Source organism: Myotis yumanensis, unplaced genomic scaffold (assembly GCF_028538775.1).
Source record: "Myotis yumanensis isolate MYYU_CA2020_CCGP unplaced genomic scaffold, mMyoYum1.0.hap1 SCAF_18, whole genome shotgun sequence".
NCBI lineage: Eukaryota > Metazoa > Chordata > Mammalia > Chiroptera > Vespertilionidae > Myotis > Myotis yumanensis.
The window spans coordinates 6,347,717-6,372,156 of NW_027223769.1; the positions used below are offsets into that span (position 1 = coordinate 6,347,717).

At 41.3% G+C, this 24,440-nt stretch overlaps 1 protein-coding gene across 1 annotated transcript in view; it reads left to right on the forward strand.

Annotated features, from left to right (window-relative positions):
• The first annotated feature begins 1,476 nt into the window (after positions 1–1,476).
• Positions 1,477–24,440, forward strand: part of ZNF527 (zinc finger protein 527) — a 41,199-nt gene continuing 18,235 nt past the window's right edge. The window contains exons 1-4 of the mRNA XM_070398430.1: positions 1,477–1,674; positions 4,987–5,055; positions 10,340–10,466; positions 11,046–11,141. Of these exons, the coding sequence (XP_070254531.1) occupies positions 5,029–5,055; positions 10,340–10,466; positions 11,046–11,141 (250 nt within the window). The 5' untranslated portion in view covers positions 1,477–1,674; positions 4,987–5,028. The remainder of the gene's footprint in view (positions 1,675–4,986; positions 5,056–10,339; positions 10,467–11,045; positions 11,142–24,440) is intronic.

Below are 24,440 nucleotides of genomic sequence, written 5' to 3' on the forward strand. Positions count from 1 at the left end.
ATTGGCTGCCTCCTGCATGGCCCCCATGGGGGATGCAACCCGTGCATGTGCCCTTGACTGGAATTGAACCCAGGACCCTCCAGTCCACAGGCCGACACTCTATCCACTGAGCTAAACCAGTTAGGGCTGAACACTCTTCTTACCCTGACTTCAATCTTTTCACTTCAGTTTGCCTTTGCACCACTCAGTTTTAGCAAGAATTCTGTCAAGTTGGTTTAGCCAGAGTTCTTGATATGTGATCACAATATCTAATTAAGTTCCTTATCCACCCAGGTGATAATTGATCACCCTGGCTTCCTCTCAGCAAGAATCTTTTTGGTCATTCTAGCAAGAATTCCTCCCTATCCTAAGTCTTCTCTTCGTAATTTTCCATACACTGACCCTGCCCCCTTCCCCAACTTGCTCCTTGCCTATAAATCCCCACTTGTTCTTGCTGTATGTAAAACTGAGCTCAGTTTTATACTGGACTCTATTCCTCTATTGAAATAGTTCCTGAATTTTTTTTCTCTCCCCCCCCCCCCCCCAACTTCAACTACTGTTCAACTCTGTTTTTAACATCACTTCAGGGGCTCGCGTTTGTCCTCCTGACTGGGGGCACTTTCTTCTTTTGCGTGTGCGTGAAGTGGGGGGGGGGGGGCAGTTTCTTAAAGTTGGACACTAAAGTTGTAAAATGAAAAGGTGGAACCAGTAACAGGAGAAACTCCAGAGCTACTGGCTACAACATAAATGGCTTTGGTGCAAATGAGCATCTTCCTACAAATGGAATCTACCTACCCTCTGTGCCCACATCACATCAGGTGCAAGTAGAAAAGGGACATAAAAATGCAGATAACAGTGACCCCGCCTATGGCTGGGGGTGAGGGATGGGGATGGAAGAACAGTTAGGTAGATCTGTAAACAGTTACACACTGAGACACATAAGGACTTCTTCTTGGGACTCAACCTTAAAGGCAAGACTAGAAACAAAGTTCCACCCCCTGTCGCGGGTAAACTGCGACCTCTAGAATAACAACACAGTTACAAAACCGGTCAACCCAAAGTCAGCCACAGTACTCTCACACAACCACAATCACTTACATTCTCCGCGCGACAGACCCGCAGTCTGTCACACAACGACTCCCAATCACAGGACGTGATTTAAAATTCAGAAGCTCTCAACACCAACAGAACCCGTCGCCCCTTGTGCGCAAGCACAAAGTGTGCAGCGACAGACACATAAAACAACGGCCACACCTAAGCTTACAATCACAGACACTCGCAGCATCACCGTTTCCTCACACGCAGTCGCTCAGGGTCACTTGAGTGTCCAGTGTCGCCCAGAGAGGCACTCAGCTCTCCGGTACCGCACCTAAGGCCGCCTGTAACGCCGGCGCAAAGTAGAGGCGGGCCTTGGGCCCTCTGGGAAATGTAGTTTAGCAAAGAACGTTGCTGCGCAAAGCCTTCTGGGGCTGGTGGTTCGCTGAGTGCCAAGGAAAAGCTGAGACAGTCTAAGCCCGTGCAGCTGCATGTTTCCCCAGCCGATTTCTGGGGTCCAGCGCGCCTCAGCGTCCGGCCCTTCTCCCCGCCGCTGGGGATTCTAGGAGACGACGTCGCGGGTCTCGGGTGGCTCGTCAGGTTTCCAGAACCCGCGGTGCTGGGAGGTGAGCTGGGCCTGGCTTTGCGCGGGAGCAAGAGGTGAGCTGGGGTGGACCGCCTGGGACGGGACGACGACCAGCTGGGTGTCGTTGGGTGACTGTGTGACAGGCTACAGGTGTGATAGAATGTGATTAAAAAATATATATATTTTATTGCCCTCACCGGTTTGGCTCAGTGGATAGAGCATCGGCCTGCGGACTCAAGGGTCCCAGGTTCGATTCTGGTCAAGGGCATATACCTTGGTTGCGGGCACATCTCCAGTGAGGAGTGTGCAGGAGGCGGCTGATCGATGTTTCTAACTCTCTATCCCTCTCCCTTCCTCTCTGTAAAAAATAAATAAAATATATAAAAAATATAAAAATATATATAGATTTTATTTATTTTTTACAGAGAGGAAGGGAGAGGGATAGAGAGTTAGAAACATCAATGAGAGAGAAACATCTATCAGCCGCCTCCTGCACACTCCCCACTGGGGATGTGCCTGCAACCAAGGTACATGCCCTTGACCGTAATCAAACCCGGGACCCTTGAGTCCACAGGCTGATGCTCTATCCACTGAGCCAAACCGGTCAGGGCTAGAATGTGATTTTGTATGTCACCGTGTGTGTGTGTGTGTGTGTGTGTGTGTGTGTGTGTGTGAGAGAGAGAGAGAGAGAGAGAGTAATTGTGTTATCACCATCTCTAACTTTGTGTTAATGTGACTGTTTGTGTATGACATTATGGGTGTGACTGTGTGAGAATTCGTGTGTGTGTGTGATTCAGCTTGTGATTGTGAGTTACAGGAAGATTAAAATCACTTGCCCAGGTTCACACAGTTAATAAGTGACAAAACTGGGATTAGCTCTAGAGCAAGGGTGGGCAACCTTTTTGTGAGTGCATGCCAAAACCAGCAAAATCTCTGACTCAAAATTCTTCTGCATGCAAACCCTAATTTTTTGAGAACATGTTATGCCTACTTGATATCTCTTAAGGTGTACGTATGTGAAGAACCTTGAAGAAATAATAAAATTCATTCGAGCGACAAAAACACAGTATATGATGATGAAAAATACATTTATTTTTTAATGTATACATGTACACTGATAGTCCGACAGATAACTTTATGACTCCGTTTGATATTATCAGTGGGACTTCTGCTGCTGCATCACTAATGACAGAGATTTTACATCAGGTTTATATTTTGTGACCTTCAGAGCTACTACTTTCATCTGTCAGGCTACTCCTACTACGAGACTTAACAAAATTCATCACTGAGAACAAAGATTCACAATTGTAAATGGAAGATTATAAGAGAGGGTTTCGTATGCCAGCAAAAGTTACTGGCGTGCCATGTTTGGAACGCATGCCAGGGGTTGCCCATCCCTGCTCTAGAGTCCTTGCTTTTAATCACTAAAGTAAAAAATAGAGGCCCCTGGGTTCTAAGGGTATTGGAGAGTATTGTCGGTGGTCTTGGACTAGGAACCTCTGGAACATAAGAACTAAATCTAGTTCTCTTCCTTCAGTCCCTTTGTGAATCACAGAACCCAGTCTGAGGACATTGTAGTGAGACCATCCTCAAATTGGCTGCCTGTGCAATGGGAAATTGAAACCTGAAAGCTCAGTCTTCCTCTCCTTCGGCCATGGAATTGGAGATTTTAACATTTTCCTCATCATACTCTTTCATGTTTGGCACTGAGAGAGGTTGATCCACAGCTCTTTTTCTGATGTACTAAGTGAGCTAAATTTTTGGTTCTGACTTTCTCAGTTAATAAAGAAAAATATTCTTGTTTCCTTTCTAAATGTGTATGAGAATCTAAGTGGAAACAAGGATCACTTCTGTATGCCAAGAGTTGGGCTCATGCAATCTTGACAGTAAGGAAAAAAAGTTTCTGAGAAGTGGATTAAATTGTCCAAGGTCATATAGACAATGAGTGAAGGAGTAGAGAGTCTGGGAGCAGGTTGTGAACTATATAATGCTCAAGTCTTTAATACAGCTTTTTTTTTTAGATGGCTCATCTCAAACTTGGAAAATATTACCCAAAGGATACACAGCTTTTTTGCAAATAAAAATTTAAAATACATTTCTTTTATGCAGATACTACTTAGGGCTCTCAGATGCTGAGAAGACTTTGATTTTCCTCTCAGATTACAAAGGCTTTTATGGATAATTTCAAGCTGCATTGCACTAAGGAAGTAACTTTGTTAGAGACTGAGTTGGCTAGTGCAGAGTAGCCCAGAATTAGGGTGTCATGTATCCTAAATTTTAGGTCAAGCACAACTATTCTTGTTTTCAGAATGGAGAAATGATGGCTCTGAGAGTACAAGGAACATATTTGAGGCTGTGGAGTTTGTTATTGGTTTAATGTTAAAATTTGGCAATGGTTGCCTCAGGCTTCATTTCTGTAGAATAATAGAGGTAACATATACCATCCCGAAAGATGCTTCTCTAAGAAATATATGGCATTGATGTCTCAGTTTATATTGAATATTTTCCATTCAAGCACTGTGGTCTCTTAAAAGAGAACCAGTGCTTGAGTCACACTATAGTCTGACTGTTATGACTTCAAGTTAGTTTTTTAAGCTTTTTTGAACCTCAATTTCACTTATTGGTTAAATGGGGATAATAACAACTACCTTTGCAGTTTTGTGAAGATTAAATAAGTTAATGATAAATACAACATATTACATATTACAGGAGTCACACTAAGATTTATTCACTTACCAAATATTTTTTGAGAACTTAATAATGATTTTTGCATTATCGTAGCACTAGAGATATACCAGTGGACCCAACAAATCCTCGCTCTCTTAGGTCTACACCATTGATTGGAAAGACAACTGTAAGTAGGGAAAAAATAAGTACTATGTTAGAGTGTGTTAAATTCTAAGAAGAAAAATAAATCAAAATAAGGAAAAAGTGACTGGAAGTCCCTCTGATATGGTGACAACTGAGCACAGATAGGAGTGAAGAGAGGGAGTGAGGCATGTCCAAGCGATAGGAAAAGCAAAAGCAACAGCAGCCTTGAAGAACGACTGCACACAGTGTATGAGGAACTGTAAGGAAACCTGTGTGCCTAGAGTGGAGTGAGCAAGGGGGGAAATGAGGTCTAAGGGCCAACCATGACCAGATCATACTTCCTTGTTAGCCATAGGATGGATTTTAGATTTTGGTGAATTCGGGCTATGTGTTCTTTTTATTAGTCATAACTTCAGGGATTAATATCAGTTTTGGCCTTTTTCTCAGATCTTGGAAGTGAGTAGGGCTGAGGCTGTGGGGATCACAACATGGGCAATAGCTCTATCTTTGTAAGTCTAAGATCAGCAACATAGGGATGGTCTGCCATTTTTTCTTTCTTAACTGTCCCTTCTCAGGATTTTGTTCTCCAAAAGAGAAAATTGAAGAAGGAAGGAAGAATGGCTGTTGGACTGTGTGAATCCCAGGTAAGTTGAGGTTTTCACTTTGTTTCCAGAAATGCTACCTCATTTTTTGACTTTGGAGTACAGAGAGAGTCACAGATAGCCCAGTGAGTCCTCTCTCCACTTCTTTTTCTCCATCTTCTATAATAATACAAGCGTAATATGCTAATTAGACCAGATGTCCTTCTGGATGAAGCCGGGGCTGCGGGGGAAGCCTGGGTCCCGGGTGCCAGAGGGAAGCTGGTGCCGGCAGCTGAAGGAAGGAAGGCCTTGCATGAATTTCCTGCATCGGGTCTCTAGTTTGTTCATATAATCCTTCCATGAGACAGTTGGTATCTCTTTTACTCAGTGTTATGCTCAAGCATGTGATGAAACCTGTACATGAATGCTTATAGCAGTTTTATTCATATTTGCCCAAACTGGAAACAACCCAGATGTCCATCATGGTGAGTGGATAAACAGACTGGTTTATCTGTTCGTTGGAATACGACTCAGCAATAAAAAGGAGTGACTACTGACTGATACATGCAACAATGTGGATGAATCATGCAGACATCACGGTGAAGGAACGAAGACAGGAGGCATATACTATATTTGTCAGGTCCAATCAGGAGCCTGAAACCCACACAGTAGTTTGAAGAGAGAAGGCTAAATACACATTATGCATTATAGCAGGGGATTGGAGTAAGAGGGATTGGCTACTAAGAAATAAAGAGACTGCTAAAGAATATATAAACAGCAGATAGGAGGAGCAGTCGCTAACCCTAAGATCTAAGATAGAGAACTCGATGACATCCCAGGGACCCTGATCTCATGGGAAAACCCTTGGCCTTGACTCACTAAAGGGCAAAGGAGTCTCTATGGTGCTGCACTTGTGGAACCTGCTGGAATCCACCCTCTGGAACTTACCAGAAGTCAGTTCTCCAGGGCACTAGAAAAAACAGTTTACAAAGAAGTGTCTCACCAGAGGCACTCGGCTAGGAAACTGCCTGAGGTGGGTGCCTGAGGAAGGTGCTGGCTGCCAGCCACTGGAGAAGCAGGCACACTGTGGGATTGGGCTGGAGAAGCTGCCTGCACTGGGGAACCATGTCTGGAAGTTAGAAACAAAGCACTTTCCTCTTGCAACATCTCTCTGGCTCCCTCTACTGGAAAAAGTTAACATTACGTCAGTCCGCAAAGGAAAAAGATTAAAAGGGCCAAACTGCAGTTTAGCAACTTGCAACTGTGAGGCCGTAAATCGATAACTGGCACACCATCTGATTCCATTTATGTGAAATTCTAGAAAAGAAAATGGAATTTATAGTGACAGAAAGCAGATTGGTAGTTGCCTTGAAGTGGGGGTTGGAGTTGACGGTGAAGGGGCAACCCTTTTGGAGTGACAGAAATGTCTGTAGTCACATATGTATACAGTTGTTAAAACTCAGATTTATACACTTGAAACGTGTGCATCTTACTGGATATAAATTATGCACCAATAATGGTAATTTCTTTTTTTAAGGTACCCATTCCGTAAAAAAAAAAAAAAAAAAAAAGAATTGAGTTGTATATATTAAGTTTGAGAGACCTATTGGATATCCAAGAGGAATGTTGATTATATATCTGGAGTTCAGAACTGGAGATGTGAGCTTGAGAGCCATTAGTGTATTTAAAGCCATACACAGGACAGGATGAGATTACCTTGAGGGTAGGACTGTGGTAAATGTAGTTAGGAAAGAGGTCAAGGACTGAATTTAGGGCATTCATCATTTAGAGGCTGACAAGAAAAGGAAGAACCAGCAAAAGAGAGCAGGATTGATGTAGAAGGAGAACCAGAAGAGTATGGGTCCAGGAAGTCAAGAGTAGAAAATTTTCAAGGTGATGATCAACTGAGTTACATTATTCTGAGAGAGATTGAGGAAGATGAAGACTGAGAACTGACTGCTGGATTTAGTAACATGGAAGCTACTGATAGCCTTAAAAGAGCTACTTTATGGAGTGATTTGAATGAAAGCATCATTGCAATAGATTTAAAAGAGAATAGAGGGCTAAAAAAGTGAGAATAGAGACAGATCAAAAGAATTTTGGACACATAGGAGGTACAGGCAGGCTCTGGAAGTAGCCTTGAAGCCATTTGAGTGGGAAATTCTGGAAACTCAAATACCCAGAGCATGTTTATGAGCTCTGGACAGGCATGTCTAATAATGTACCCATTAGCTACATGTGACTACTCCAAATTGAGATGTGCCATATAAGTATAAAATACATACTGGATTTTGAATATTGAGTAAAAAAGGAATGTAAAGCATTAATATTTTCATATTTATTACAGGTTGAAATAACATTTTAGATATATTGGGTTAAATAAAAATATTACTAAATTACTTATTGCATATACCTTTTTAATGTAGCTACTAAAAAAGTTTAAATTACATTTGTGGTTCATGTTATATTCTGTTGGACATCACTGATCCAAACAAGTCTTTGGAAGACTTTTGTTATTTTTTAAATTTTATTTATTTATTTTTTATTGATTAAGGTATTACATATGTGTCCTTATCCCCCCATTGCCCCCCACCCCCTCCCACTCATGCCCTCACCCCCCTGGTGTCTGTGTTCATTGGTTAGGCTTATATGCATGCATACAAGTCCTTTGGTTGATCTCTCCCCCTTACCCCCACCCTCCCTTCCCTTCCCTCTGAGGTTTGATGGTCTAATCGATGCTTCTCTGTCTCTGGGTATGTTTTTTTGTGTTTTTTTTTAATATATTTTATTGATTTTTTTTACAGAGAGGAAGGGAGAGAGATAGAGAGTTAGAAACATCAATGAGAGAGAAACATCGATCAGCTGCCTCCTGCACATCTCCTACTGGGGATGTGCCTGCAACCCAGGTACATGCCCTTGGCCGGAATCGAACCTGGGACCTTTCAGTCCGCAGGCCGACGCTCTATCCACTGAGCCAAACTGGTTTCGGCATCTGGGTCTGTTTTTGTTCATCAGTTTATGTTGTTCATTATATTCCACAAATGAGTGAGATCATGTGATATTTATTTTTCTCTGACTGGCTTATTTCACTTAGCATAATGCTCTCCAGTTCCATCCATGCTGTTGCAAATGGTAAGAATTCCTTCTTTTTTACCACAGCATAGTATTCCATTGTGTATATTACCACAGTTAAGACTTTTGTTATTAAAAAGAATAGAGAAATGGGACAATAGCCAGAGTGAGATCATGGAAAGAAATCTGTTTATCTATCTATTTGTAGATGGAAAATATTGCATCAGTTTGTATACTGATAGGAATAATTCAGTAAAGTGAGAAAATACTGGTAATACAAGGGAGGTTCTGATATCTCCATGATGTTTACAAGGGAGAAAGGAGACAATGTCCTTGTTTGTATAAGTGGAGAGATTGGTCTTTGATAGGAAACCCAGAGTTTTATCTGTAGTAACAGAGGGAAGGCAGAATATATGAGTACAGATACAGGTCAGTAAACACATACGGTGGGCCAGCGGTCACCAGCCGGTGGTCCGCAGACCAAGTGGTCTGCGAGGTCCGAAAGGTTGGCGACCGCTGGGCTAGAGGATGAAGAATTTCAGTGTGAGAACATGAGAGGACTTGGTGGTGGTTAGAGAGACAGACAGTATGAAATAGTCGTCGGGGAGTGGGAGAGTGAATTTATTAAGGAAGTATAGTAGACTTGCCTAGTGGTGTTTTTGTTGAATCTCTGGTCACATCCTAGAAGTACATTGGATCAACATGTTAATCAGTCAGGGTTTTGGTAAGAAACTCAAAAGGGGACTATTTACAAGTATATAGAAAAACTACAAAGGATAGTGCTATACCTTGGGGTTTACTGAGTTTAGGCCTGAACCCAAAGAAAGAGATATCTGAGTTGGGGAGGTCCCTTGACAGCCACTGTGGCCTTTGATTGAAGGACAGAGATCACACAGGATGGTGTTATAAGGAGGGAGCCAGGAGAAAAAATGTTGAGCCCTGATCACCTCCCTCCCATATCTTGCATGTGATTTTAACCCAACTGAAAATGGGGTAGGAAAAAGGAGTCTCTTGATGTCATCAATATAGGTTAGCCTTCTGCAACGCAGAAGTGTAGAGGTGTACATGAAAGTTATGTAACACTATGTAGTTCTATGTTTTCTTTTCTCTAGCCACATTTATTTATATTTTACTGTGTAGAATAACCATATTTGATATTTCATTATTTTTAATAAAAAATAAGCCGAACCGGTTTGGCTCAATGAATAGAGCATCGGCCTGCGGACTCAAGGGTCCCAGGTTCGATTCCGGTCAAGGGCATGTATCTTGGTTGCGGGCACATCCCCAGTGGGGGGCGTGCAGGAGGCAGCTGATCGATGTTTCTCTATCATCGATGTTTCTAACTCTCTATCCCTCTCCCTTCTTCTCTGTAAAAAATCAATAAAATATATTTAAAAAAAAAAATAAGACCATTCAATGCAAAATGGAACTGTCATTTTGAAGTATTGAGTACTTTTCCTTCATATGGATGTACATAAAGATCTTCACTAAGAAGCAAATATTTCTTGAGTATTTACAATGTGACAGGTTTTATAATAGACACTGGATATACATGAGCTTATAAAACATGTATCCTTCCACTCATACAGCTTGTTATATCAGTGGTATAACTTAAACTCTAATTTTTGGACATGTAAGTTTTTTCCAAATTTTTAAATATAACCTTCCGATCTAAATCTCTTCACATATGCTTCATTATTTCTTCAAGATACACTCATGGAAGTTTCTCCTCACATATAGATTCTAAATTTCAGACCATACCCTTTTGTTAAAAACCAAATTCTAGACCTTCTTTCACTACTTTGAGCCAGGTGATATCTCAGTTTGGGGAATATAAAAGAATTCTCCCTGTAAGAATGTCTTGATACTTATATAGGTAACATAAAACATAAAACTTTGCCTTTATTCATATACTTTCATGTCATAAATTCATGTTTCATGCTATAAGCTAATTTTTTCTGTGTATATTTCCTTTCTCTTTCACAAACATGTATAATTTTCAAGGGGTGAGTCTGTTTTTGATATGTCCCTCTTTTTCTTAAAATATTTGAAAAACCTGGGCATGTATTTGTTCCCCAATAATAATTTTCCTTGGACCAATTAGACCTTTGAACTCTAGCAGAACTCTTCTCTCCTCCTCCTCCTCCTCCTCCTCCTCCTCCTCCTCCTCCTTCTTCTCCTCCTCCTCCTCCTCCTCCTCCTTCTCCTCCTCCTCCTCCTTTTGGCTATGACTGTATGGGAGCACTTGACAAACAAGATTTTTTTTTAATTTCAGGGGTTGGTAACCTTTAGGGATGTGGCTCTAGGTTTTTCCCAAGAAGAGTGGGAATGGCTGAGCCCATCTCAGAAGGCTTTATACAGAGATGTCATGTTGGAGAACTACGGGAATTTGGTATGGCTTGGTAAGGATGTCTCTTCCCCATAACTCAAAACCTTCCCTCTGGGGTGTTTTTGCTTCCTCCATTGGAAATATTTAGTGGTTAGCTAAATTTCTACTTCTATTCTCAGGGAATGATTTGAAGTATTTTTTAGAGTTAGAAATGATAATACCCTTTGCTGTAGAATAATGGTTTGGAATAGCAGTATCAGTGTGCCATGGGAATATGTTAAATTGCAAATTATGGGGTCTCATTCTAGACTATGGAATCAGAAACTTTGGGAATAGCCCAGTTGTCTGGGTTTTTATGAGCCCTCCAAATGATTCCAATGCCCATGAAAGTTTGAGAACTGTTATGTTTTCTGATTCAATAAGTTTGGGTTAGGGACTGGGAATATGTATTTCTGATGTTACCAGGTGATGGTTCTTTTGCTCTAGCACTTTGAGAGCCACTGCTATGGAAGAAGTTTCATATTCTTCATCCTCCATTCTCTAGCCCTTCATCTAATGTCCTTTCTTGCCTAATGGCCAAGAGATGTGAGTCCTGGAACAGCTATAGAATATTCTATCTGCCTCTCTCACTTTCATTTTTTTCTGTAAACAGGACTCTCCATTTCCAAGCCCAACATGATCTCCTTATTGGAGCAAGGGAAGGAACCTTGGATAGTGGAGAGAGAGATGTCAGATGGTCAATATACAGGTGAGTGGTGGGGAGCTGGGTAGGGCAGGCTGTTGTAAGGTTTCAGTACAAGTGGTCATGAGCAGGCTTCCCTGGTTCCAGAAGAGAACTGAAATCTCTTTAGCATGAACTTCCCTGAAACCTCACCTACACCATGGGTTCTTTCCTATATCTTTTATTTTTTATTTTTTAAAATATATTTCTTTATTGATTTCAGAGAGGAAGGGAGAAGGAGAGAGAGTTAGAAACATCAATGAAGAGAGAGAATCATTGATTGGCTGCCTCCTGCACCCCCCCCGCCCCACTGGGGATCGAGCCACAACCCAGGCATGTGCCCTTGGCTGGAATTGAACCCGGGACCCCTCAGCCCTCAGGCTGACGCTCTATCCACTGAGCCAAGCTGGCTAGGGCCTTCCTATATCTTTTAAATTATATTCTCTCTAATACTTCTACCTATACCCTGAATTCCAGTCTTTCCCAGCTCTTCTTTCCTATTTATAGTCAGAATTGTATGCATTTATAGATTTATTTTAATGAAAGTTACTATCAAAGTTATATATGCACAGTGTTCAAAGTAAAGAGTCAAGTGGTTTTATAAGACTTATTTCTTTAAAAAAGACAGTCTCTTGCCCTGCTTCCCAGTTTCCCTCTCCCTAGAGGGATCTACTTTATTTTATTTTGCAGTTTCTTTTGGTGTTTCCTTCATGACTCTAACAAATATATTTATGTTGCTATTTTGTAATTGTTTTTTAAAGTTTAATCCTTATCAATATTTTCTCACCAAGAAAATAATAATTTAGTACTTTTTTATCCCAAATCCAACACATATGCACATGCAAACACACACACATATCTCCTATGCCCCAATCTCACTCTCACCAAAATCATAATTTTGATTGAAATCAGTGTTTACATTATTATGAATTTTAAATTCTTGTCACAGCAGTGCTGTGCATATAAAGATTACTTTTTTTTGTAAACATCTTAAAAATCATTTTTTACTAGTTTTTTGCATGACAGTTGACAAGCAATAATATATTAGTTTCAGGTGTACATTCCAGTGATTAGACATTATACAACTTACTACGTGTTCATCCCATTAAGTTTCATACCATCTGACAGCATACATAGTTATTAATATATTATTGATTATATTTCCTATGCTATACTTTACAACCCCACGACTATTCTGTAACTACCAATTTGTACTTCTTAATCCCTTCACCTTTTTCACCCATTTCCCAAACCCCCTTTCATCTGGAAAAGGTCAATATGTTCTCTGTATCTATGAGTCTGTTTTTGTTCTGCTTGTTTTTTTAGATTCAATTATTGATAGAAATGTATTTATTGCCATTTTATTGTTAATATTTTTAATCTCTTCTTTTTCTTCTTCTCCTACTCCTTCAAAAAGATGTTCTAACATTTCATATAATACTGATTTGATGGTGATGAACTCTAGCTTTTTCTTGTTTAGAAAGCTCTTTATCTGTCCTTGATTATAAATGATAGTTCTGCTGGGTAATCTTGGTTGTAGGTCCTTGCTTTTCATCACATTGAATATTTCTTGCCAGTCTCTTCTAGCCTGCAAAGTTTCTTTTGAGCAATCAGCTGACAGTCTTATGGGAGCTCCTTTATAGGTAACCAACTGCTTTTGTCTTGCTTTTATGATCCTTTTTGTCTTTAAGTTTTTGCATTTTAATTGAATGGATCTTGGTGAGGGCCTCTTTGGATTCATCTTGTTTTAGACTTTGCACATCCTGGACTTACTTGTATGTCTATTTATTTTATCAGGTTAGGGAAGTTTTCTGTCATTTTTTCAAATAGGTTTTCAATTTCTTGCTCTCTCTCCTTCCGGGGCCCCTATGATGCGAATGTTGGTATACTTGAAGTTATTCCAGAGGCTCCTTACACTATCCTCATTTTTTTGGATTCTTTTTGCTTTTCTGATTGGGTGCTTTTTGCTTCCTTATATTTCAAATCAATCATTTGATTCCTGGGTTCATCTACTCTACAATTAATTCCCTATAAATTATTCTTAATTTCAGTTAGTGTATCCTTTATTTCTGACTGTTTTTTTTTTAATAGTTTCCATGTCCTATTTTATTTTAAATTCCTTCAGCATTCTTATAGCCAGTGTTTTAAACTCTGCATCTGGTGGATTGCTTGTCTCTATTTTGTTTAGTTCTTTTTCTGGAGTTTTGTTCTTCAGAAAACATGTTTCTTTATCTCCTCATTTGGCAGCCTTTCTTTGTTTCTATTTAGTATAGGTAGAGATGCTATATCTCCCAGGCTTGGTAGAGTGGCCTAGTGTAGTAGGTGTCCTGTAGGGTCCAGTGGCACAGCCTTTCCATTCACCCGAGGTGGGCATTCCAGGTACTTCCCCTCCCCACTGTGTATTCCTTCATGTTGTAGTTGAGCCTTGATTGCTTTTGGCATATGAATGGGAGGGATTTATCTGTAGGCCAATTGGCTACAAGGACTGGCTTTGACTACCATGGAGTGTACATGGAGCAGGACTCATGTCAGTGGGACTGTTGTGCCTATTAAGTCCTCCCCTTGAGTGTGTCTCTTGTGGAAGAGATTACATGGTGCTTCATTGTGGTCTAAACCTGTCCACTGGGTGTACTGGCTTGGGCTCCCCAGGAGGTGCAGTCTGAGGTCACCTGCTGCCTGTGTTTTGAGCTACAAAGCTATCTTCAGATGGCTGCTACTTGTGCTGGGCTTGGAGGTGTCCAGGAGAAACCAAGCTCTGAACCAACACCAGCTGCCACTAATGCTGGATCTGGGGCCACTTAGTGAGCTGTATGGAGCATGTTGAGGCCAGATGCTGCTTTTTTGAGAGATTTTAGGAATGTCTGAAGCATGAGGCAAGAGAGGCCAGTTGTATGAAAAAGCCACTGAAAACGGCTTGTATAGGCCTGCAAGTAGGGAGGGATGGGGTCTCAAGGAATCACCAGGGCAGGGCAAAAAGTGTGAGCCAGGGTGATGGAGATTCAGATATGGTTCAGCCTGTCAGCTCTGTCACAGGGAGGGCTCAGCAAAGGAACACTGGCCTCTCTACCAGCACTCCTGTTTGGGAGAAAGCTTCTCCTCCAGCTCTTGTCCTCATTCCAGACAAGTTAGTTCCTCCCCGAATGTCCCAGGTTCCTTTCAAGCTGCTACCTCAATGCTGGAGCTCAGAGGGAGGGAGTCTTAAGTCCGGTGCATGGGCCCTTTAAGAGCTCTGCTTGCACTCTGCTGGCATGGCTCAGTGGTTGAGGGTCGACCTATGAACCAGGAGGTCATGGTTCAATTCCCGGTCAGGGTACATGCCTGGATTATGGGCTCGATCCCCAGTAGGGGGCATGCAGGAGGCAGCCAATTGATGATTCTCTCTCATTATTGATGTTTCTATCTCTCTCTCTCTCCCTTCCTCTCTGAAATCAATAAAAATATATTTTTTTAAAAAAGATCTCTGCCTTGGACTCCCACAACTTCTGTGTTATTCAGTCACAATCCCCACTGGTTTTACAGCTAGAAGTTGTGGAGACTTCTCTTCCTGGCACTAGAACCCTGGGCTGGGCGGCTGTTGTGAGGCAAGACCCCTCACTCCTCGGGGGAAACCTTCACAGCAAAAATATTCCTCCCAATTTTAAACCACCACACGTGGGTATGGTACCAACCGGTTCCTCAATTCCACCCCACATCTCTGCCCCTCCTACCAGTCTTCATGTGCTTCTTTAATTCCATAGTTATAGGACTTCCATTCAGATAGATTTCAGGTGGTTCTTTATGATGGTTGTTTTATATTTTTAGTTGTAAATTTTGATGTGATTGTGGGAGGCAGCAAGTACTGCATTTACCTATGTCGCTCTCTTGACTGAAAGCCAGACTTTCTCTATCCCATTGTATGTTCTTGCCTTCTTTGTCAGATATTAATTGAACATAATGGCATGGGTTTATTTCTGAGCTTTCTATATGTCTATTTTTATGCCAGTACCATGCTGTTTTGATTGCTCTGGCCTTGTAGATATCGGGTAGCATGATACTTCCAAATCTGTTCTTCTTTCTCAAGATTATTCAGGTTCTTTTGTGGTTCCATGTAAATTTTGTGAATATTTGTTCTAATTCTGTGAAGTAAGCACTTGGCATTTTGATAAGAATTGCATTGAATCTGTAGATTGGTTTGGGTGGTATGGATTTTTAATCATGGTAATTCTTCCAATCCAGTAGCTTCAATTTCTTTTTTAAGTATCTATAATTTTCCAAGTTCAGGTTTTTTACCTCTTTGGTTAAACTTATTCTAAAGTACATTATTTTTTCTTGATGCAATTGTAAGTGGAATTGTTTTTTTAGTTTCTTTTTCTGATAGTTTATTACTGGTATATAAAATTGCAACTGTTTTTTTAATATTTATTTTGTATCCTGCTAATGTACTGAATTAATTTCTTAGTTTCAGTAGTTTTTGGTGGTATTTTTTGGGTTCTCTATGTACAGTATCATGTCATCTGCAAATAATGACAATTTTACTTCTTCCTTTCCAATTTGGATGCCTTTTATTTCTTCTGGTCTTACTGCTGTGGCTAGGACTTCCAGTACTATCCTATATAATAAAAAGGTAATATGCAAATTGACTGTCATGCCCACACACAAGATGGCCACCACCATGTGGGCACAAGATGGCTGCCAAAAGATGGTCGGCAGGGGAGGGCAGTTGTGGGCAATCAGGCCAGCAGGGGAGGGCAGTTGGGGGCAACTGGGCCAGCAGGGGAGGGTAGTTGGGGGGGGACCAGGCCTGCAGGGGAGGGCAGTTAGGGGTGACCAGGCCAGCACGGGAGTACAGTTGGGGGCAACCAGGCCAGCAGGGGAAGGCAGTTGGGGGTGACCAGGCTGGCAGGGGAGGACAGTTGGAGCAACCAGGCCAGCAGGAGAGGGCAGTTGGGGATGACTAGGCTGGCAGGGGAGGGCAGTTGGGGGTGACCAGGCCAGCAGAGAAGGGCAGTTAGGGGCAACCAGGCCGGCAGGAGAGGGCAGTTGGGGCAACCAGGCCAGCAGGGGAGGGCAGTTGGGGGCAACTGGGCAAACAGGGGAGGGCAGCTGGGGGGGACCAGGCCTGCAGGGGAGGGCAGTTAGGGGCAACCAGGTCAGCAGGGGAGGGCAGTTAGACTGACCAGGCCTGTAGGCGAGGGCAGTTAGGGGTGACCAGGTCAGCAGGAGAGGGCAGTTAGGGTGACCAGTCCTGTAGGGGATGGCAGTTAGGGGCGACCAGGCTGGCAGAGGAGGGCTGTTGGGGGGTACCAGGACGCCATCTTGGTTGGGTTAATTTGCATATAGTCGCTCTGATTGGCTGGTGGGCGTGGCTTGGGGCATAGCAGAGGTATGGTCAATTTGCATGTTTCTTTTTTATTAGATTAGATCATATGATTTCTACCCTTCATTTTTTTTTAATATATTTTATTGATATTTTTACAGAGAGGAAGGGAGAGAGATAGAGAGTTAGAAACATCAATGAGAGAGAAACATCGATCAGCTGCCTCCTGCACATCTCCCACTGGGGATGTGCCCACAACCCAGGCACATGCCCTTGACCGGAATCGAACCTGAGACCCTTCAGTCCGCAGGCCGACGCTCTATCCACTGAGCCAAACTGGTTTCGGCAATCCTTCATTTTTTTAATATTTTTTTAAAATTAAATCTTTATTGTTCAGATTATTACAGTTGTTCCTCTTTTTCCCCCCATAGCTCCATAGGTGTACAATTTTTGTCCAGTCTCTTCCCACACCCCCCACACCCTTCCCCCCCTGAGAATAGCCAGTCCACTCCCTTTCTATTCCCCTGATTCTATTATATTCACCGGTTTATTCTGTTCACCAGATTATTTATTCAATTGATTTTTAGATTTACTTGTTGATAGATGTGTATTTGTTGTTCATAATTTTTATCTTTACCTTTTTCTTCTTCTTCCTCTTCTTAAAGGATACCTTTCAGCATTTCATATAATACTGGTTTGGTGGTGATGAACTCCTTTAGCTTTTGCTTATCTGTGAAGCTCTTTATCTGACCTTCAATTCTGAATGATAGCTTTGCTGGGTAAAGTAATCTAGGTTGTAGGTTCTTGCTATTCATCACTTTGAATATTTCTTGCCACTCTCTTCTGGCCTGCAAAGTTTCTGTTGAGAAATCAGCTGACAGTCGTATGGGTACTCCCTTGTAGGTAACTGATTGTTTTTCTCTGGCTGCTTTTAAGATTCTCTCTTTGTCTTTTGCTCTTGGCATTTTAATTATAATGTGTCTTGGTGTGGTCCTCTTTGGATTCCTTTTGTTTGGGGTTCTCTGCGCTTCCTGGACTTGTAAGTCTATTTCTTTCACTGGGTAGGGGAAGTTTTCTGTTATTATTTCTTTAAACAGGTTTTCAATATCTTTCTCTCTCTCTTCTTCTGGCACCCCCATAATTCGGATGTTGTTACGCTTGAAGTTGTCCCAGAGGCTTCTTACACTATCTTCATATTTTTGGATTCTTTTTGTTTTTCCAGTTGGGTGATTTTTGCTTCTTCGTATTTCAAATATTTGACTTGATTCTTGGGATCCTCTCATCTGCTGTTGGAACTCTGCATAATATCCTTTATTTCAGTCAGTGTATGCTTAATTGCTAGTTGGTCATTTTTCATAACTTCAAGGGTCTCACTAGATTTATGGAGGGTCTCACTAAATTTATCGGTGGTTTCTAGAAAATTCTTGAAAAACATTAAAATTGTGGTTTTGAACTCTATATCCAGTAGTTTGCTTTTCTCCATTTCTGTCATTTGTGACTTGTTTCTTTGTCTCCGCATTTTTTATGCTTCCCTGTGTTGATAGAGTGGCTTTCTGTGTTAGGTGTCCTATAGGGCCCAGTGGCTCAGCCTCCCCAATTACCTGAGGTGGACATTCTTGGTGCACCTCTTGTGGGCTTTGTGCACAGTCTTGTTGTAGTTAAGTCTTGATTATTGTAGGTATCACTGAGAGGAATTGACCTCCAGGCCAATTGGCTGTGAGAATCAGTTGTGTCTGCAGTGGGAGAACTTCTGAGCTGGAGACACTCTTCTGGGGCAAGACTTGCTTCGGTGGGGCTTTGGTGCTCACTGAGTCTGCCCCCTGAGTGTGTCTCTTATGGATCTGAGGAGTTGTAATCTGGATGGTCCCACTCTGACCACTGGGTACACTGGCTCTTGGATCTCTAAGGAGGTGCTAATTTAGCCTCTGCCTGAGGCTACCCAGCAGGAGCTATGGAGAGATTCCTCTTCTTTGTTTGGGGTTTGGAGGTGCCCAGATGAGGCCCAGCTGTGAAGCAATGCAAGCTGCTGTGGGGCCTTGGACCTTCTTTTGGAAGTTCTGGGTCTCTCTGATTCAGCTGCAGTTTGTTAGGTAATTTTCAGATTGCAAAGGGCCAGGGCATTCATATGCAAAAGCCTCTGTGCACAGCTTGGGTGGGGTGGGGTCTCAGGGGATCAACAGGATGGAGCAAGCAGCTATGGCTGCTCCCCAGTCCTACCCTAAGAGGCCCCGGGCCTCAGTTTCCAGTAATCGCTGCCAGCACCTCTTAGAGAAAGCCGCCCTCGAGTTGTGCCCGATGCCAGACAGTCCAGTTTCTCCCTGTATGAGTCTGAGTCCCCAGAGATTCACCCGGAACTGGAGTTCAGAGCAGTCGGGAGCTTGAGACTCCCTCCTGATTGAAAAAGACAACCGTGTCCTCAGCCACCAGCCCTCTCCACATGTGCCGTGTCACCAGCCACCAGCCCAGCCGCCAGCCCTTTCCATGTGCGCTGCGTCCTCAGTTGCCAGCCCTTTCAGCGTGTGCTTCCGTACCTCTGTACTTTACTTCCGCACCTCCTCTGAGTCTCAGTGCTTTTCTCTTTCCTTCTAGTTGTAGAATTTCCACTCAGCCAACCTTCCTGTGGTTCTGGATGATGTCCGTTTTGTCTTTTAGTTGTATTTTTGAAGTGGTTGTGAGAGGCAGCAATTTCCGGTGTTTACCTATGCCACCATTTTGGTTTTTCCTCTATTCTTCATTTTTTTATGGAGTGTAATATGTTAAATGATTTGTGGATATTGTACCAATCTTGCATCCCAGGAAGAAATCCCACTTTATCATGGTGTATGATATTTTTAATCTATTGCTCGATCCAGTTTTTCAATATTTTGTTGAGGAGTTTAGCATCTATGTTCATCAGGGATATTGACCTATAATTTTATTGTTATTATATCTTTATCTGGTTTTGGAATTAGAATAATGTTGGCCTCATGAAATCACCCAGGAGTTTTCCGTCCTAGAGTTTTTTGGAATAATTTAAGGATAGATGTTGGTTCTTTTTTATTTTTTAATATTAAGTACAATTCACTTGTTAAGACATCCAGGCCAGGACTTTAGTTTGATGGAAGGGTGTGTGTAGTTTTTTTAAATTATTGCTTCAATTTCATTAGTTGTAATTGGTCTGTTCATATTTCCTTCTTTTCTTCTTGATTCCATTTATATTGGAAGATTGTATGTTTCAAGAAATTTATGCATTTCTACCAGGTTGTTCAATTTGTTGGCATATAGTTCATAGTATTTTCTTATTATTCTTTGTATTTCTGTGGTGTAAGTTGTTACTTCCCTTCCATTTCTCCTTTTATTTATTTGGCTCCTCTTTTTTTCTTGATCAGTCTAAAGGTTTACCAATCTTGTTATCTTTTCAAAGAATTATCTCTTGGTTTCATTGTCTTTTATATTGTTTGTGTGTGCATTTTTTTAGACTCTATTTCATGTAATTTCTTTCTGATCTTAGTGTTTCCTTCCTTCTATTCACTTTGGCCTTTGCTTGTTGTTCTTTTTCTAATTCCTTTAGGTGTAATATAGAGTGTTTATTTGAGATTTTTCTTCTTCTTGAGGTAGGCCTGTATTTTTTTGAGTTTCTCTCTTAGGACTGCTTTTGCTGTGTCCCATAGGTTTTGTGTAATTATGTTTTCATTTTCATTTGTTGAAAGGTAACGATTGATTACTTTCTTGATTTCATTGTTATCCTGTTCATTTTTTAATAACATGTTATTTAGCCTCCATATGTTCTTCAGATTTTTTTTCTTGCAATTGATTTCTAGTTTCAAACCATTCTGGTCATAGAAGTTGCTTGATATGATTTCAGTCTTCTTGAATTTATTGAGACTTATTTTATGTTCTGACATGTTGTCTATATTAGTGTTTCATGTGCAAATGAAAATAATGTTTATTCTGTTGCTTTGGGGTGAAATGCTCTGAAAATAATATTTAAATCTCTCTGGTCTTGTGTGTAATTTAAGGCAGCTGTTTCCTTCTTGAATATCTATCTGGAAGATCTATCCGTTGATTTCATTTGGACATTAAAATCTTCTACTATGACTATATTACTGTCTGTCTCTCCCTTTGTGTCCATCAAGATTTGCTTTATAAGCCAGTCAGTGAAGGAAAAATACCACATGATCTCACTCATTCATGGATAATAAAGACCATTACAGAAAAAAAAGAATGGGGAAGCCAAGATGGCGGCATAGGTTAATGCTGGAGTTTGCTGCCTCGAACAACCACTTCAAAAATACAGCTAAAAGACGGAACGGACATCATCCAGAACCATAGGAAGGCTGGCTGAGTGGAAGTTCTACAACTAGGAGGAACCGAGAATCAGAGGAGGTGCAGTGCTGAAGTAAAATACTAAGGTGCGGAGTGCGCACGGCACGGGCTGGTGGCTGAGGGCACAGTTGTCTGTTTCAATCCGGAGGGAGCCTCAGACTCTGAGCTCCAGATCCGGGCGAGTCTCTAGGGACCTAGACTCAAACGGGAGAAGCGGGACTGTCTGGCTTCGGTCCCTCCGAGGTTTGCAGCAGTTGCTGGGACAGAGAGGCAGAGCCCCTGGGGACAGACTGAGAGCAGCCATAACTGCTCCCTCCTCCGCCCTGTTGATCGCGTGGGACCCGCCATGCCCAAGCCCTGCACAGAGCCATTTGCCAGATAGCCTCAGGCAAAGGCTAGATTAGCACCTCCCTAGAGGACAGAAGTTCTCCCACTGCAGACACAGCTGATTCTCACAGCCAGTTGGCCTGGAGGTCAAGTAGTAATTACCTACAACAATCAAGGCTTAACTACAACAAGACTACGCACAAAGACCACAAGGGGATGCACCAAGAGTGTCTACCTCAGGTAATTGGGACACTTAACACGGAAAGCCACTCTATCGACACAGCAAAGCATAAAAAAATGCCAAGTCAAAGAAACAGGCCACAAGAACAGAACCGGAGGAAAGCAGGCTACTGGATATAGAATTCAAAACCACACTTTTGAGGTCTCTCAAGAGACTTCTAGAGTCTGTCGATAAACTTGATGAGATGTACAGGAAATCTAATGAGACCCTCGATGGTGTGATAAAGGACCAACTAGAAAGTAAGCATACACTGACTGAAATAAAGAATATTATACAGACTTCCAACAGCAGACCAGAGGAGCGCAAGAATCAAGTCAAAGATTTGAAATGCGAAGAAACAAAAAACACCCAACCGGAAAAGCAAAATGAAAAAAGAATCCGAAAATATGAAGATAGTGTAAGGAGCCTCTGGGACAGCTACAAGCATACCAACATCAGAATTATAGGGGTGCCAGAAGATGAGAGAGAGAGCAAGATATTGAAAACCTATTTGAAGAAATAATGACAGAAAACTTCCCCTACCTGGTGAAAGAAATAGACTTACAAGTCCAGGAAGCACAGAGAACCCCAAACAAAAGGAATCCAAAGAGGACCACACCAAAACACATCATAATTAAAATGCCAAGAGCAAAAGACAAAGAGAGAATCCTAAAAGCAGCAAGAGAAAGAAACTCAGTTACCTACAAGGGAATACCCATACGACTGTCAGCTGATTTCTCAACAGAAACTTTGCAGGCCAGAAGGGAGTGGCAAGAAATATTCAAAGTGATGAATAGCAAGAACCTACAACCAAGAGTACTTTATCCAGCAAAGCTATCATTCAGAATTGAAGGTCAGATAAAGAGCTTCACAGATAAGCAAAAGCTAAAGGAGTTCATCACCACCAAACCAGTATTATATGAAATGCTGAAAGGTATCCTTTAAGAAGAGGAAGAAGAAGAAAAAGGTAAAGATACAAATTATGAACAACAAATACGCATCTATCAACAAGTGAATCTAAGAATCAAGTGAATAAATAATCTGATGAACAGAATGAACTGGTGACTATAATGAATCAGGGACATAGAAAGGGAATGGACTGACTATGCTTGCGGGGGGAAGATATGTGGGAGATGCGGGAAGAGACTTGACAAAAATCATGCACCTATGGATGAGGACAGTGGTTGGGGAGTGAGGGCGGAGGGTGGGGTGGGAACTGGGAGGAGGGGAGTTATGGGGGGAAAAAAGAGGAACCAATGTAATAATCTGAACAATAAAGATTTAATTATTTAAAAAAAAAGACCATTATAAACTTTTGAACAATAATAGATACAGAGGCAGAGCTGCCTCAAACTGATTGTCAAACTTCAGCAGGAAGGCCAGGGAGGGTTGGGGGGCAGAAGGGCGGGGGGTAAGAGATCAACCGAAGGACTTGTATGCATGGATATAAGCATAACTAATGGACATAAGACACTGGCAGGTAAGGGAGGCCAGGGGATTGTCAAGGGCGGGGGGGGTGGGGGGAAGGACACATATGTAATACCCTTTGTAATACTTTTAGCAATAAAAAAAATAATAATAAAATAAAACACACACACACACAAAAAAGATTTGCTTTATATATTTAGGTGATCTTATGTTGGGTGCATAAAAGGTACAAGGTTTATATCCTCTTGTTGAATTGACCCCTTTATCATTATGTAGTGTCCTTCGTTGTCTCTTATAGCTTTGTTTTAAAGTCTCTTTTGTCTGATATAAGTATTACTACCCTGGCTTTTTAAATTTCCATTTGCATGAATTATCATTTTCCATCCCTTTATTTTAAGTCTATGTGTCTTTCCTTCTGAGGTGGGTTTCCTGCAGACAGCATATATTTTGGACCTTGTGTGTTTTGATTGGAGCATTTAAGCCATTTATATTTGAAGTGATTATTGATAGGTATATATTTATTGTCATTTTATTCTTTATAACTTTGTTCCTCTTTTTCTTTTTTTTTTCTTCTTAAAGAAGACCCTTTAACATTTCTTGTAATGCTGGTTAATTGGTGATAAACTCATTTAGCTTCTTCTTGTCTGGTAAATTCTTCATTTCACTTTCAATTTTAAATGAAAGCCTTGCTCTGTAGAATAGTTTTGGTTGTAGGCCTTTGCTTTTCATCACTTTCAATATTTTGTGCCAGTTCCTTCTGGCCTGAAGTGTTTCCAATGAGAATAAGCTGACAATATAATGGAGCTCCCTTGTAGTAACTCTCTTTCTCTTGCTGCCTTTAATATTTTTTCTTTGCCTATCTATTATATTGTGTCTTGGTGTGGGCCTTTTGGGATTCATTTTGTTTGGGGCTCTCTGTGCTTCCTGGACATGTGTGTCTTTTTTCTTCAGCAGGTTAGGGAAGTTTTCAGCCATTATTTCTTCAAATAGGTTCTAAATCCCTTGCTTTCTCTCTCTTCTCTTTCTAGTACCCCTATGATGCAGATGTTGTCATGCTTGATGTTCTAGAGGTCTCTTAGACTTTCCTCAATTCTTTAAATTATATTTTTATTTTTACTGCTCTGCTTGGGTATTTTCTGTTACCTTGTCCTGTGAATTGCTATGCAGTCTTCTGATTTATTTAACCTACTGTTGATTCATTGTAATGCAGTCTTCATTTCAGATATTGTATTCTTCATTACTGACTGGGGTTTTTTATGGTTTCTTTTTTAAAAAATATATTTTTATTGATTTCATAGATGAAGGGAGAAGGAGAGAGGGATAGAAACATCAATGATGAGAGAGAATCATTGATTGGCTGCCTCCTGCATACCCCCTACTGGGATTGAATCCACAATCCGGGCATGTGTCCTTGACCAGAATCGAACCCGGGACCTTTCAGTCCGCAGACCAACACTCTGTTCACTGAGCCAAACTGGGTAGGGGTTTTTTTTTATGATTTCTATGTCCTCTTTTATGCTTTCTATTTCTTTGTTTAAGTTCTCACTGAGCTCATCCATTCTCCTAAGTTCTTTGAGCATCCTTACAACTACTGTTATGAACTCTGTATTTTGTAGATTGCTTGCCTCTATTTCATTTAGTTCTTTTTCTGGTGACTTCTCCTTTTCTTTCAAGGGGCATATTTCTTTGTGTCCTTATTTTGATTGCCTCTCTGTATTTGTTTTTGTGTATTAAATAGATCTTCTATGTC